General features: G+C 53.7%; 4 protein-coding genes across 4 annotated transcripts; 2 read left to right on the top strand and 2 right to left on the bottom strand.

Moving 5' to 3' along the window:
- Window positions 1–6715: 6715 nt before the first annotated feature.
- On the bottom strand, window positions 6716–8284 carry BZA05DRAFT_415086 (uncharacterized protein; the record flags this gene model as incomplete). Its single annotated transcript, XM_051485289.1, has 3 exons — window positions 6716–7647; window positions 7714–8090; window positions 8190–8284. The coding sequence occupies 3 exons, from the start codon at window positions 8282–8284 to the stop codon at window positions 6716–6718; spliced, it is 1404 nt and encodes a 467-aa protein (XP_051343430.1).
- Window positions 8285–8967: 683 nt separating this feature from the next.
- On the bottom strand, window positions 8968–10671 carry BZA05DRAFT_384361 (synaptobrevin-domain-containing protein). Its single transcript, XM_051482318.1, has 4 exons — window positions 10207–10671; window positions 9970–10120; window positions 9397–9904; window positions 8968–9330 (listed from the first exon to the last, which is right to left on the bottom strand). Exons 1-4 carry the CDS (start codon window positions 10233–10235, stop codon window positions 9308–9310), a joined length of 711 nt encoding a protein of 236 aa, XP_051343429.1. The 5' UTR covers window positions 10236–10671; the 3' UTR covers window positions 8968–9307.
- BZA05DRAFT_384359 (uncharacterized protein) lies at window positions 10664–11529 on the top strand. The gene has a single exon (XM_051482317.1). The coding sequence runs from the start codon at window positions 10803–10805 to the stop codon at window positions 11112–11114; it is 312 nt and encodes a 103-aa protein (XP_051343428.1). The 5' UTR covers window positions 10664–10802; the 3' UTR covers window positions 11115–11529.
- On the top strand, window positions 11485–15287 carry BZA05DRAFT_384351 (DDHD domain-containing protein). The gene is made up of 5 exons (XM_051482316.1): window positions 11485–13313; window positions 13370–13514; window positions 13577–14081; window positions 14134–14271; window positions 14329–15287. The coding sequence occupies exons 1-5, from the start codon at window positions 11788–11790 to the stop codon at window positions 14811–14813; spliced, it is 2799 nt and encodes a 932-aa protein (XP_051343427.1). The 5' UTR covers window positions 11485–11787; the 3' UTR covers window positions 14814–15287.
- Window positions 15288–16088: the final 801 nt, after the last annotated feature.

Below are 16088 nucleotides of genomic sequence, written 5' to 3'. Positions count from 1 at the left end.
CTTGGGGTGATCTCATTTTTTCCCTTATTCTTCGTATTTTCGGGCTGTTCGCTCGCTGCTCAGTGCTCACTCCTGTTACCTGTATGTAGATCGACAGCAGACAGCCGTCGGGACGGGCAAGGGCGGATGTCCATCGATCAGGGCTAACTGGAAAGCAATACGGGGACATAGATCGACTTCAATAGTTCTATGTACTCTAGAGTTCTACCCAAAGCTGTGAACCCACCCGCCGCGACTCGCGAGAGGGACCTCCCCCCATTGCGATGACCATGCGCTCTCCCTCCCATCTGGCTTCACCGCGCAGGGACAGGACAGGACAGGCTCGCTCGTTCGCAGACCGGGAAAATCCGATGTCTTCCACGTCATGGATGGGATTCTCACAGATTCCCATGGCCACCCTGCCCATTGCCCAAGCCCGACGAAGGCAGGAAGGGGGGAGGGGGGCTGTGCTATTTTTGCAAATGCATGGGCCGCAATAGGGACGTTCTGCAGACTCCACGCACCACAACTACAACTATCCGGGGGTATCAGATGGGGTTAGCTGGCTGGTGAAAAGTGGGAGGTTTTGCCAACCGCAAACTGCGAACTGGAACTACAACTACAACTACAACTACAAAACGCGAAATCAAACTATGGAGTGATGGCGCGGCCGTGCCCATCGAGCAATACTGCAAGAGACAAGCGTTGGAGACAGTGACATGGTTTGTACCCTGTCTTTGACGCTTTCATCCAATCAGCGCGTTTATTATGATCCAGATTAAATACGATAGCTAGCCTGGTGACCTTCCTCCACTAAGTAGGACCCCTATCCGTTGCTGTGGTGATAGTTGTAGTTGTGGTACGCGGAGGGGTTGCAGAACGTCCCTAATCGCAACTGTTGTGCCCACCACTGCTCGGAGCTAAGATGTATACAGAGTACATAGCGGCGTCCCACTAGAGTCACTGGAGTAACGGAGTTGATGATTATTTGCAACCCGCCCGCACGCGCATGGACGAGCGGAGAAGGCGGCTCGCAGGTGAAACTGGTGAGCGAGAGGGAGTGAGAGAGCGAGAGAGAGAGACAACAAAAGAGCGAGGGAGCGAGAGAGCGAGAGAGAGCGAGAAAGAAGAAACGAAAGAAAGAGAGGGTGTGAGAGATGGAGAGAGAGAGACACGGTGAGATGAAACTACACTTTTAGAGTTCCCGCTGCGCCATTGGCCCGCTCTTTCGCATTGCGGATTCGTTGACGTCAATCCACGTCCCTGCCAATGGGGTTGATGCCGCCCTTCCGCCGCCGCCGGCCTTTCTTTTTTGCGTAACCCAAGCTTCAAGCCCCCCAGACGACACCACCGTTACACTGCACCCACCCCACCGCCAACTGTGTTTTCCCTCTCCCCCGACGCCAGAGATATCGCGGCCCACTTCTGCGGTCGCTGCATGAAGGTGGATGGCGTCACGTTCAATTGCACCTGGTATGTAGCGGTAGACGCACCCCCCCTCCAAAGCAGGATTGCCCGTACCCCCCCCCCCCCCCCCCCTCCATCTCATGAATGAGCCAAGTACTCGCTTCTTTTCCCGCGAGCGAGCGGTGAGCACGCCGTAACTAGCTGCAAACCCGTATCCTGGACCGCGGCAGAGCAACGACCCTCCCTCCCTCCACGCCCTCCGCGCCCTGCTGCCGATGGTCTTTTTGCCAGCCATCTTCCCCCTCTAACTCCTTCCCGCAGGCGCTGGCTGAGCTAGGAAACCGTTGTTGTTGGTGTGCAGGTGGCTTTTTGTGGACGTGTCTTTGGAGCGAGGGTGATCGATTCTTCACCGACACAACCACAAATGTGGTTTTCTGGATTTGCCTCGATTTTCTGGGGGGTTTTGCATGCTCAAGGCCCCCCCTCCCCTCCCCTCCCCTCACTTCCCATGCCCTTCCTGAGCATTGCATTGCGCGGCACGATGAACAAAGGGTACCACCTCACATCGGATCGAAAACAGAATGTGCGGCGATGAGGGTCGCCATCTCCAGCCCCCGATGTGATATTGTGGTTCCAACCCCCCCCCCCCCCCCCCCACATCCACCCGCAGCGCTGTTGCTTGCTTCTCTGCACTCCCGAGCCGCGTGTTTCTCGAATATCGCCGGCGGGGAAACTGTTTTCTGCGGTTCGTCCATTTCGTGTGCATGTTGGTCCTGTCTGTCTGTCTTCATTCCATCCTGCTCCGGATACGAGGTCAGGTCCGAAATGTGCTGAGACTTCGGGAGATAGCAGCAGCCTATGGTTCGTATGCCACATCGCGGTATCTGGCCCTTGGTGTGCGACGCACATTCCTACAGCCAGCGTCGGAGAATTGTATCCAGAGCGAGTGAGCGGCGAAGGAAAATCCGACGTGCCTATAGGTCCTGCTCACTCGCCCCTTCTCTTGTGGCATGGCTGGCTCATCACCATCACCAGCAGCAGCAGCAGCAGAAGCATCGGCATCATCTCACGGGTGCAGCTCCTTATCAATGCTTCGACGCAACATTCGACCGTCCTGTTCGAAATCCGGCACATACTTGTCAGCCCACAGCCGGTTCGCAGCAGTAGGCGCTGAATCTAGGCCGAGCGTGAGATATTTCCGGCAAGCTCGTGACCCTGCTCTCGGTGGTCTTCTGCTCGAGGGAGAGGCAGGAGGCCCAGATCTGCCACTGGCGCCGCCGCCTACCTATCACATCCTCGTATGCTATTATTCTTCTGCCGTGGCATCTGCCCGTCCGTCAAACCGAAAAGGAAAGGGCTGGGTTTCGCGACTCGTCCACCCCACCTCCAACGGCAGCTAGCTCTAGCCAGTCAATGGCCGGAAGGCCATTCTCTGCTCGAGATCGGGAACGATCGAAGACCTGTCCGGTTTGCTTTGGAATTCCCGAGGAAAGCAAGCACAATCGGACAAACGGTATTGGATCTCGTCGCAGCATAGGGCTCCTCCTCCCTGCGGTGTGTGGTCCGGGTTGTTCGTGGCGGCTTTACTGCTTGCTTGCTGCTGCTGTCAGGGAGGGAGGAAGAAAAGCTTCGCAGCTAGGGGACGCCGACGTGGATGTGGCTTTCGAATTGTGAAATCTAACGGACTATCCTCACTACTCTAGAGTAGTGAGGTGTGGGGGCGGCTACTTCTGCAATGGGGTGTGTGCATGGTTCTGTGAACTGGTGGGGTAATATCCACCAGCCGCTTCTGTTTCTGTCTGTTTCCTTGTGGGTTGGGTGGGAATTCGGTGATCTGATTCGGTTTCACTGGAACACTCCATCCTGTGCTGGGATTTGCCAGCAGCAATTCCTGCGCGAAACAACCATCCACCCGCTAGCAACATACATAGCTCGGCACTTCTCACGAGTGGGTCAGACCGAAGGGGATGACCGCAATGAATCGGCTGATTTTTCTGGGTAGTGGAGTTTGTTGGTTGAGTTGAAACTTGGGCAATATGGAGTGAAAGGGGGCGATAAGCGATGGACTCTGGGGAGGAGCCTATTCATTTCAACCGTACCGCTGATCACGTTGCCAAAAAACTCGTGCCACCCGGTCCTTACGCGCGCGACCGGACCCTGACGATCAGGCGTCCCGAAGAGCGAACCCCTCCTCATTGAGGTGTATACCGAGTGCGCTTCCCCACTTGGCTCACTCTCCCCCAATGCCCCGAACGTGTACCCGATAAAGCCAGAGCGTTGGATCACTGTCAGTCACTCACCGGCTGTGGCAGTCGATGGTTCGGATAATACGGCCGAGGTGCACCAGCGATCCCCGGGACGGGATATTCGGCGACAGGCGATACCTGAGACCGGCCCTTCCAACTACTCCAAACCAGTCCAGCCAGATCCTGCTCCGCAGCCGCCGTCACAAATTCACAATCGCCATCGTCTCTCGCTCGCTCGGCAGCATCGCCACGCTTGATGGATTCGTCATCCTGGGTCCGTACATACCCAGAGTACTCTAACCCACACACCTACCCCGATCAGCACTATTCGGCGGAAAACCCCGGCATAGGGCCTGGCCCCCATGCCCTCTGCAAACGGCCTGCTTCGGTAACCACGTCGTGGGCAGAAAAAATCTCGTATTCGCTTGCGCGTGGATCAGGGTACGAGCCCGCCCGCACGCCGGCTATGTATGTAGGTATGATATGTATGTACCTAGATATCATCGAACGGATCGCTGACGTGACCGCCGCCGTACATAGGTAGGTAATTATAACGGACGGACGTTTTCGGGGGCTAATATTTGGGCGTTCCTGGTGGTCGATCATGCCAGGGCAGAGGGACTACGGACTTGCGGACCTGGTGTGGAGTAGAGTACCTACTGGTAGAGTATTAGGGGCGTGGCCGCGTGGGGGGTCGTCGTGATGTTCGGACGGGCCACGAGGCGTGGGGGGTCCTTTCCGCCACCCCCCGGCTTCTCACTCCCTGCTTCGGGTAGCCGGAAGTGAGAGCTTGAAGGGGTCGCTGGAGCGCGATAGGCATTCTGCACGCACGGTCACTCGCTAGACTCTGGAGCGGTTTGTGTGGTATTTCGTCGGTTCTCTAAAATCACAGCCGTGACGTGGTTTGCTCTAAGCAGTGCTTCTTGAAGCTGACTCCAGTGCGCGATCATGGTCCTACATCTACTCGACCGACCTTTGTGAGTACGCCTTGGCGTAGCATCATGGCCCTCCGAGCTCCCTGGCTGTTATCAGTCGATTGATTCGATTCGATCCGGTCCGCCCGCAACAATATTCTCAAACAGGCCGCAAACAGCGGACTACTCTCCGTCGTGGAGAGTCGTTGAAGATGCCAGAACGAATACCGGCTTCCCACGCCGGCCATGGGCCGCATCTGACAATCATAGGTACATATTTCAACGGCAATCAACGGCAATTAATGTTATGCGACTCGTCGTCGTCATAGAGTCATGGCACCAATCATCTGCCCTTTCCCACCACGCCTCCCCCCCCGCGATGTATCCGTGGCTAACCACAGTGTGGTTTACCTGGACCGAGCAACTGCAGAGTCTAGACGTGGGAGTGGGAGTGGGAGGACCCCCACGCGCGCACGTCGTGGATCCGTGGGGGGGGGGGGGGGGGTTGATGGGAGGCGAGGTTAGTGGGAACGGTGGGAACGGAAAGGGCCGTGCCGGTAGACGGCTCCGGACTAACCTATGCATCTTCGATCCATAGTCAAGTGAAGTGAAGTCAAGTGAACCATACCGGGCGTGGAGCCGTAACGCGGCCTGGGCGCTGGGAACTGGGGCTGCAGCAGGGCTGGGTGCAGCGTAAAGTTTAAAGTGTGCACAGCCCTAAATTCGTGGATGTGACATACTATCCCGGAACAATTGAATCAATGGTCTCCTGTCTGCCACTGCCATTGCCACTGCCACTGCTACTGCCGACGGCGCCGCCAGCAGCGGCAGCCGAGACTCATGCTAATAGAGTCACGATAAATCACACAGCAAGAATAGGTAGTGATAGCACCGAAAACAAAACAAGTCCAGCACAGCCTTCCCGCTCCAGCCGCTTAGCCACTGCAGGCTGCAGTGTTATGTCGTGTTGGGTTGTACGTAGAGGCGCGAGACGAGCCACCTCCCGCAGTGCATCCCACACCTTCATCCCGCATCCCTCGGTGTCCTTGCCCGAGCCGAAACGAGATGTATCAGTTCGGTCGGAGCGGGAAGCCGGTCGTTGCTCGGACGGCTGTGAAGATACGTTGAGTACATACCAGTCATGCTTCTGCCCCCAGCCGTTCAGGATATTCAGTGAACGCCAACCCAGTGTTTCATGTACAACTAACTCGTCAAGGCTCTGTGGCCGAGTGCTGATATATGGGTGCAGGCGGAAATGTGGGAAGGTGCCAGTGCACTTGGAATATCAAAGAAGGGACGGTAAACCTCAGTATGGGGGTATCTTATACCGTACATCACCATCATTGAAGAGTTATCCAAGCTCCAGGGCCATGTCCGGGCGGGATTCCAATGGCTCATGGAATGTATGTAGTTTTTCTGTGTCTGCGTGATACCACCTACCGGGTATGTCATTGAAATTTCCAACTGCATTCCCCATAAACGCCATTGACGCTCTCTCTGATCTCCGAGCACTGCACTGCTCTGCACTGGCGGCCGTTGCGGTACTCTAGATATAAAATCACAAGATCACAAGATCACAAGATCCTCATACAAACTCCCCCCAAGTAATCGCAAATGCTATGGTATGAGGTAGGTACATTGTAAGATTTGATGACAAGATCTAAGTACTAGTAGAGTAAACCTTGCAGTCTGAGACTCTGTGTGTGTAAAACACCCTGAGTGAGTGAGTAGCCATGACCGCCACTCATCCGCCGCCAAATCACTCCGTCGTAGAAACCAGATCATCCACTCGTACAATGTCGCTCCCCATCTCAGCTCCTCCTCCTCCCATCATTCGCTCGTCCACCCAGCCAGTCCATCCCATCCCATCCAAAACACCCAAAGAAAAGGAAGAGAAAACAAACAAATGAAGAAAACGCACCAAGGAAATCAAGTCTTCAAAAGGAAGAAAGGAAAGAATTAGAATGCGTAGTATGCACCCGGGAGAAGAAAGGAAAAGAACAGAAAAAAGGACAAAAAGGAAAGGTACCGACAACTGCAGAGCGGAAGTTGAAAAGAGAAGAGAAGAAGAGAAGCCACCACAGCACCACCAAAATTTTACTCATCGCCAACTCAATCACGCTTCTTCTTCTTCTCCTTCTCTCTCAGCCCCGGTTCAACAGTGCCGTACTATTCGTCATTGCGATTATCCCAGGACTTCTTCTGCGCTCTCGGCTCCGGCTTTTCCGGGCCGTCCGCGTTCCACGCCGGCTTCTTGCCCTTGCCCTTGCTGGAAGACTTGGTGGCATCTTGAGAAGCAGACGGCTGTGGATTGTGACGTGAAGAAGAAGACGCATGGCCACGTTCAGACCCGGCATTCTTCACGGACTCCGGCGGGCTGCTAGCACCCCACCCACCGTGAACGCTCGGTGGTGTGGCAGGGGAGTTCGAATTGCTACCCCAACCACCACCACCACCCGAGTTCGAGTCCTTGATGGGCGACCGCTGGTGAACGTGAATACTCGCTTCCTTAGTCGGAGCCGGGGTATTGTTCCAGCCATTGTTGCTTGGAGTGTGGCGAGCACTCTCTCCCTTGGTCGGAGACGGGACCTGGTTCCAACCATTGTTGTTGCTACGAACGCTCTCTGCCTTGGTTGGAGGCGGAACCTGATTCCATCCACTGTTACCTGAATTGTGGTGATCACTCGCTTCCTTGATAGGAGTCGGGGTCTGATTCCAGGCATCGTTGTTGATCGGAATGTGACGGCTCCCGTTCGGAGAGGTCCGCGGAACTGCCGTCTGATCCAAGGGTTGAGCAATGACTGGAGCCGTGGGCTGGAGGATCGGCGAACTCTGATGATGGATGATAGGCGGTGAACCCAAGGCCTGCTCGATGCGCGGGAGCTGGTAGGGGTAGGCAATGGGCGCCGGTGGAACTCCAAATGCGTTATAAGCGGGCTGGAAAGTAACTCCTGGAGCGTAGGCATTGGCAGGCCAAACTGGCTGGTTGAACACGTAACGTCCGGCCATGTGCTCAGATGGCGGTGAGGAGTTGTGGGTGGGGGTCGACCCCGAAGGGTGAACATGAGTGTGACCTTTGTTGCACTTGCAGTATTTCACAACTATCCATGATCGTTCAGCAAACTACCACAGAGGACAATTGATATCGGATGACTCACCACACATACAAGGCTCGTCAGGGCTGCGATGATCGTGGTGCTGGCCGTGAGACCTCTCTCCTTCAGCGTGGTGCTCGTAATGAGTGGCGACATGCGGCGCGGCCAGCTGTGGGTAGAATAGTTGCGGGTGAGGCTGCGGAACGCGAATAATCAACGAGTCATCAGACCCATTATGGTTGGCGGCGACCATCTGACAGTCAACACCCGCTATCATGGGAAAGCCAGGAGCAGGCGCAATAGCAGCCTGGGGATACGTCATCTGCTGCTGTCCGTACATCGGCTGAGGTGGCTGCATGTAACTGTAATTGCTGGCACCCATGGTTACCGCCGCATTCTGAGAGGCTCCAAGATTGTAGTTGTTGACCACGACCGACTTATTGCCCGTGCTGTGATTTTTAGCATCTTAATCGGTCAAAAGACGGTAGTTATCATCCCGGAGGTAGACAAGTCGTTTTTCAGACAGATGAAGGCAGGCCTCAACTTACATGATGGAATTGTAAATATCCCCAGCTGAGGTCATGGTCGTCTTGTATGATTTCCGGTTCGGCCCATATTCCGGCGCCGGGATATGTCTTGACATACCGGGCAACTGGTAGCAGGAGGTACGGGGAAGTAATCTGACGAGCGTCTATGCTTTCCGAGAAGGAGAGTGCCGACGGGTGGGGGTCGACAAAAGAATGTAAGGTAAGGAAAGAAAGGACTTGGTGATGGTGTGCGATGGGGACCGTGGTGAGGAAGTGAAGGGTAGTGATGAGGAAGGAAGAGGTAGGGATGAAATGATGAAAGGATAGGTAGTGGATGAAGGAAGGCTTGCAAGTTTGCGGAAACTGGATTGCTTTGTGGGCTGTACCGCCGAGCTGTACTCCGCCGAGCTCTATTGGCACGGCGATCTAGTCACTGTTGGATTGGGTCAAGTCCGTACACTGGGTTATCGGGCCACTGAGTCGTTGTAGGGCCGATGCGAGTTGAGAAACATCAAGAACATTCACACTCACTACGATGGAAAGAAGAGCAATAATACATGACCGACGGGAACAAATCATATATTTGCTTCCTTTTATTCTCCCATCAGTCTGTGCAACCATTGGCGAAATGATGTGTTTACATGTATCACTGCGTTGTACATGTCAGGCCGATGCCTATACCGTAGGTTTCTGCATGTCCGCAGTAGAAGCCCGTTGTCGGGAAAGCAATCACGGTCGGATAGATGTTAGCTGCCGATAATGGCACCGCGTGCGTCCGAAGGCGAGCGATAGTTAATGGGTCACATGTGAAAGACTGTAGCCATCGTGCATACATGATGGATTTCTGGGTATGAATCACTATTGAATTTAGAACACGAAGAATACAAAGAAGACAAAGAAAACGAACATACGGGTAGAAAATCACAGGCATGGCGCACGTAAGTGGGAGATTAGAGATCCCCGGAAGAACAGAACAATGAAAGGAGAAAGAAACGATGGCTCAAGATCTCCGCGGCCTTTTTTGCCCGTGAAAGTAACGCAATGTGAAAACAACTTATTCCACCGAAATAAAGGCAGTTGTAGGGCACCCCTCAATCATATGTAACGTACAGAAGCCATCCGTGGATAACCCATCTCTCTCAACCAATACACCGGCTCCAGCCTTGGTGATCCGTTAGCCCTACGTCAATCCCAAGTAATCGGAAGGAGGACAGGGGACAAATCATACCTGGCAATCCGCATCCAAAGCCGACAAACAGATAGAGCAAGAAGATGCACACGAACACCAGCAAAATCATAAGCTTGGTGTTCTTCCACCACATGCGTCTCCTCAATCCCCTCGAGCGTACCCTAAACTCACGTGCACCCGTCTGTAATCCGGCCGTCTTGTCCACCAAAAGATCAATCCTCTCTCCACGCTCGAGCACACGCTCGATGTTCTCGGTCATGATCCCGCGTACACTATCGATCTCGCGTTGCGCCTTGGCCACCACATCTTCGTTCTCGCCGCCCTGTGAGAACTGGTGCATGGTGGCTTTGAGGGTGTTGTTAAATTCGGCGCAGCCGTACGGAGGGGCCTGCGCCAGGAGCGACGGGGTGTAGCGAGACGTAAAGAGGCGCTGGATCTCAAGGAGGAAGCCGAAGGGCAGCTTACGAGTGACGGCGGCAGGAGAGATCACGAGAAACGTGAGGCCCGCCGGGAGGTCCGAGGAAGCCGCGGTGGCGATGAAGTGAATCTACACATACCACGCATTAGAAGACGGGAGGCACATAAGTGGGGTGATACAAGGGGTGACCGGACGTTGTGTGGGCCATGAGTATAGGTGAGCTTCTGCGCCGAAGTGTGGGTGATCTTTGGGAGAATGAGGGATGCGAGAGAGGACGCGTTGGAAGAGGCCGTGCCGGATGGAGAATGCTCGCTCAAAATTGTGGTACCCGCTGCGATGCAAGAACTATCGGGAAGACAGAGAGGTTAGCATTCGTGTTTCACAGTATCCGGCGAATGAACCAGGCGGGGCGAGAGGAGAAAGAAACGAACTATAGGAGAGGCGCTGAGGAGGACGCCATATTTGCCGATACGCGGTTGTGGTGGATTCTGTTATCAGGGATTCAAGAGCTGAACCAAAGGCAGACGCTATCGTGATAGTGGTAGTAGTTGTAGTAGTGGTGGTACTGGTGGTGGTGGTAGTGGTGGCGGTGGTAGTGGTGGTTGTCGATGATGTCGATGGGCGAGAGCTGAAAGAGCTGTGCGGGTATCTTGAGGCGTTTGCGGTTGGAAGTGTGAGCACCTCGCCTCACAGCCAGGCATGCAGCCAGTGACGGCATTACATAGCACGATCGAGCAGCAACCAGAGTACCCAAATGACCAGCTTTGGCAATAGATCTCACACAATGGTCATTAAGAGATGGGAAAGTTGATTCTGCTTATCTTTGGAGTGTTTCATACATTTTACTTGCGCCTGCTTTTTATCGTGGTAAGGTGTATGTAGGCGGGTTGACGTTTTGGCACGTGTGACCACCGCCTGCGAACTAGCGGCCACTAAATCGTTGCTACATACCGACACAAGTTTGGCCTGAAGTCCTGCTCTCGACCCGACATCGCGCCAGCCAGCCAGCCGGCTTCGAGCCCCGACGATGCTTCGATGCCACGCAGCCGCGATGACTTGGTTACTTGCCGAAGTATGCACACTCAAGATACTCGCTCTAAGTCTCGATGATGCTACATGGAGCAAAGGGCGAGGGCTGCTTTTAACCAACTCAGGTGTAGAGTACTCTAATGCCAGCTGCTCACGTATGCATACCAATGCGGCCGCAGGAACAAGCCCTGCGAACTTACTTATCCACACAGTTCTTTGTCCCGGCAATGCGGGAGTCATGTGTGGAGTACATATACCTTTACATACGGTACATCGGTGCATGCAGTTGCAAAGGTACCACTCATCCTAATGCTGAATCATTGAAGTGTGGGAGGGAAGTCGCGTTAGAATTGTCCGGACGTTGATAGGACTACTATACTTACTTTTCGGGTTTGCACGTAAGGTTTGTACTCGCGTAACTAAAGGTCGGAGGAAGCTGAAGACAGAATTCACATCGTCGACTCTCGATCCGGACTTTCTGCCTAGACGGACGATCGAAAGTCGAGTCATAGAGGAAACGAGAAAGAAGAACAATCCTTGCTGCCTTGCCTTCCTTGCAGGGGGAGCTGCACGCGCTTCGAGCTCGTGTCTTGATACGTCACCCACTTGCAGTTGCGCACAGAAGCCACTCAACACTCCATTCCGTACATCTCAACAATCAAAGTTCACCGTCCTACTCCCCCCACGGCACTCATTCACTCCCCACGGCACTCATTCACTCCCCATACCAAGCTTCGCTGGAACAACTCCCTCCATACCATCGAAACCATCCCCTTCGCTCATCCCCACCCCTAGTCACCGAGAGATCACTACTACTTACAGACTCCTTGCCGTTTCTCCCCCAGCTTTCGGTTATCTACCCGTCTTCGGGGGTGCCTTCCTGGTAGCTACTTGGCTAGTTCGGGCTTCGGAGAAACCTTCGACAGGTGGCTCTTTTCTGGGCACAACTTCGTCTTTCGACCCCCATACGTACCGGACTCCTTATGGCCCACATTCCTTCTACGCCGCCTCCGCAGCTCAAGGCATACTGGTTCTACACCTCCTCGCAGGCCATCGATGACCCCCTCTCGCCGCTTCCTACCACCGGCCCCCAGACCGTGAGACAGCCGCCGCGTCCTTTCTCAAAATACGACTCGTCCGCCCTCGAAGGTGCCTATCAGCTGCTTCTACGCGAGAACCAATCCCGAGGTCCCAACCGCACCGGCCAGAACACCTCGAAATCTACCTCGCGCTCGCGCTCGCCGAAGCCACGTGAACACCGCGAACACCGTGTAAAGCGTACGGAATCATCGCGATCCCGTGAGGCAGCACTCGAGGGACACCCTATATTCAACGTGGAGGACGACGAACTACAGCTCAAAGATGAGATTTCCACGTCCGCGTCCACTGCTCCGACACAGGGCTCGATGCTTGAGCGGAGGTCCTCGATAGTCTCGGGAGGCCGCCTGGGCTCTCTATTTGCCCCTTCATCTGCCCCCAGCAACGTCTCGACTTTCACGGCAGGCACGGAGGCAACGGCGGCCAACACCACTACGACGCGAAACCCCTTCATACGATCGCTTTCGCTTTCACGGAATTCCACCATGCCTCAGCAGCAATCCTCGGCAAGCTCTTCGAGACGTTCTAGTATGACCGGTAAGAGACCGCCAGCATCCCCAAGCGCGCCGCCGCCACCGCAGAAGGAAATTCCGGTTGGCATCCAGAGGTTACACAAAGTGCTTCTTCCGAGCTTGGTGATGGCGCCAATTTATTGGAGTCCACTGCACGACGTATCCTCGGTAGTGCGCGGTACCTGGTTTTACAAAGATACCATGCTTCCGGTGGAGGCGGAAATTGCGAATAGACTGGAGATGGGCTGGGAAGAGGTACGCGCGTGGACCGAAGAGTGGGATATGGAGCTGTCCAGTGCTGTCGAAGTTGGGAGAGAGGGTGAGGAAAAGGTGCGATGGCAGCTTTGGGACACTAGTAGTATTTCTGTTCCGAACAGTCGCCCTGGGAGCTCTGGTGTTATGGAGTCGCAGATGCTCGATGGCACTGCCCCCACCGCCTCCAAGACCACCACAGGGACCTCAAATCCGAACGACCCACCGTCCAGGTTAAAGCCGAACGAATGGGATTGGGTTCTTTTCGTGAACGGCAGAGATGCCTATATCTGCAGAGACAGCATGCTTTCCTTCGGGCAAAAACGACCGCTCGCCAACATCCGTAGGGGGAAACCCGTTGGCACGCATGTGGTTCGGGGATTCTCGGAAGCAGAATGGCTCAAGCTCCATCCTCCGCGGCGGAAACCTCAGCCTGCACCAACCCCGGCTAAGAACAGGAATCACTACGTTGTCGAAAAGAAGACTCCCATGCCGAACAATCCAAGGCGTACCCCAGCGATTAATTCCGAGTTTCAGGCGGGAGGTGATGTCGGAAGCTTTGTACAGCACCAGGAAGAAGGCCTGGGCCTAGGCGAGAATGATGAACAACGCGGGAAGGTGACGGATCTATTCCTAGTAATTCATGGGTAAGGCTAGATCATCCATAGCAGTTGAGTTGATTCTAACATCATCATGTTTGCAGAATCGGTCAAAAGCTTTCCGAACGAGTGGAGAGCTTCCACTTTACGCATTACATCAATTCTTTCAGGCGGTTGCTCAACGTTGAGTTGGCGAATGAAATGGTTAGGCCACATTTGAGGGATGGTGTGGGGTTAATGGTGCTTCCGGTAAGTGGTGGGGGGCTGGGGCGTTGATGATCATGGGTATCACGTGCTGACTTGTGATGCAGATTAATTGGAGGCATAATCTGACATTCGAAGGAATCGAAGAAAATCACCTAGATGAGTCGGAAACCGATACCAATAAATTCAACCTGAACGATATTACGCCGCCGAGTATTCCTGCAGTCCGAAATCTGATCGGCGATGTGATGCTCGATATTCCTTACTATCTGAGCCACCACAAAGAGAAGATGATAAAAGCAGTCATCACCGAAGCGAATCGTGTCTACAGACTTTGGTGCAAGAATAATCCAGGCTTCGAGAAGGAAGGACGGGTTCACATCATCGCTCACTCGCTTGGGACTGCGCTGGCCCTGGATATTCTGAGCAAACAGCCGACCCATACCATTTATGATCCTAATCCTCCACCTCCGCCTTCCAGTGGCAGTGGTTGGGGAAAGAGGAGGAACCGGGATTCCGGTATACAACACCAAGATGAGCACTTTGACTTCAACACTTCGAACATCTTTTTCTGCGGTGCGCCGGCGGCATTCTTCCTATTGCTCAACAGGAGTAAGTGGTTTCGTCCCTTTAGTTCAAAGAAAACACTCCTGACCGTTGATAGGTATGCTGTTGCCCCGCAAAGGACGAAATAAACCAGGCAGCTATGGAGAGGATAGGGAACCTGGGGTCGCAGGTGAGGCAGGGAAATATGGATGCATGTCTGTCGACAACATTTATAACGTGCTCCATTATTCTGATCGTAAGTTGCATTCATGTGGGGACATAACAGCACAATAGATACTGACACTCTCGATAGCCATTGCGTACCGCCTCAACCCCACCGTCGATACCGACTACGCCTCGACCCTCAAAACCGCATTTGTCCCGTCCACAAACGTCTCATTCTTCGATGCCATCTCCTCGACCATCCGCTACGTAATCCCAGGCGTCTCTTCGGAGAACACATCTCCATTCGATGGGTCCCCGCACGCCGCCCAGCATCCCACGATCGCGCGCCTACCTTCCAACATCGAACTAGAAACCCATGACTTCTCACGCGAGGAGCTGGCCGAAAAGCGGTTCTTCCTTTTGAACGACAACGGACAATTGGACTGGTATCTCAACCTCGCGAACCCACTGGAGAACCAGTATCTCAACATGCTGGGAGCACACAGTAGCTACCTCTCGAGCCGAGACTTTGCACGAATGTTGGTAGTTGAAGTTGGCCGGCCCGTGGGGAGAAAAGGAACCCTGAGAGGCATGCGGGTGCAGAAGAAGAGAGGGTTTTCTTTCGCGAAGTAGGTAAACACGTTGAGCGCTGGAGTTGGGGTATTTCTTATGATAGCTGGCGTTTTCTTTTCAGAGACTTTTTTCTTTCTTCTTCAAGTAAGGGAGACTTTGATTTTCGCTTTTTCCTTTGCTGCTTGCTTGTAGCACTTACTTACATAGCGGTTACCCACCGAGCTCTTGATCTGTCTGTGGTTTTCTCTTGGGGAGCTATTTTGTTTCTTTATCTCTTGCCTAGGTATGCTTTTATGTAAATGCTGGTGGAGTGGGAGATTGTCGATACAGGTTGGGATTTCATTCTTCTGTTGATGCGCCTCGGCGGCTGACGGGGGCCGGGGCAGGCGCCAAATGCGCACGTTGTACCATATTACACTTGTATATTAGGCTCCGTTCGGTGCCGTACGTTTATTTTTTACTACGCAATAAATAATAAACGGTCCACTAGTCCGTAGCAACTTGGCGCCCAGGCATCTCAGATATCTGTTCGGCAACACCACTTTCTCCGTATCTCACACTCGACAACCTCTCTACGCCACACTGTACTATACTACTTCCACCAAAGGTGAAAGTTGAAACAGTTGGTAAGAGGGTGCGCAGAGCACCGTTCAGGAGAACTAGTCACATGGTTAGACGGACATAGAGACTCGGCGACAGAGCAACAGAGCAACACAGCAACACAGCAACACAGCAACACAGCAACACAGCGACGCGACGATGCGACGACACGACAGAACTACACCACCGCCTCTACTCAACTACTTTCTCGAGTCCTTCTCCTCTTCCCAAGTATGTCCTCTCTACTGCATCGCGTCCTGGTGGGTGAAAATGTTGAGGCAGAAACAGAGATACCGTACAGGTGATGGACAGTCGGAAATAGGAGATAGACAACGGGGGAAGATGGCAGGCAGTGGGCAGCTTGTATATAGGGTAACTATTCTACAGCCCACAACAGTGCCCAGTACACAGTGTGTTCGCCTACTCAATTACAGTGTAAAGCTCTACCATCGCGTTGAAAATGTTGTTAGAAGTACGGCTGATCGTGTCGCCACTTCGTTGGAATGGTTCTTGTGCCATACGGTTGGACGCGTTCTCGCCAACAATTTTTTGAGAAATATCGCAAGCTGCTCTTTCACTGACATAGCGCATCGGTTGGAAGTAGTCGTGATTGATATTTTCTAGGGTGAGGAGACTGCAACCGGCGGACATTCTGGATGTTGTTGTACGGCTTCAGGGGGATCTGGTGACGAATGCCAGCATAGTCTATTTTTTGGTGGAGGCTTAGAGAAATAC

This window comes from Tricharina praecox (assembly GCF_024521635.1).
Source record: "Tricharina praecox strain CBS 144465 chromosome Unknown BZA05scaffold_2, whole genome shotgun sequence".
NCBI lineage: Eukaryota > Fungi > Ascomycota > Pezizomycetes > Pezizales > Pyronemataceae > Tricharina > Tricharina praecox.
Note: the sequence above shows the minus strand (reverse complement) of the source record. Positions and strands in the feature narration are given on the sequence as shown.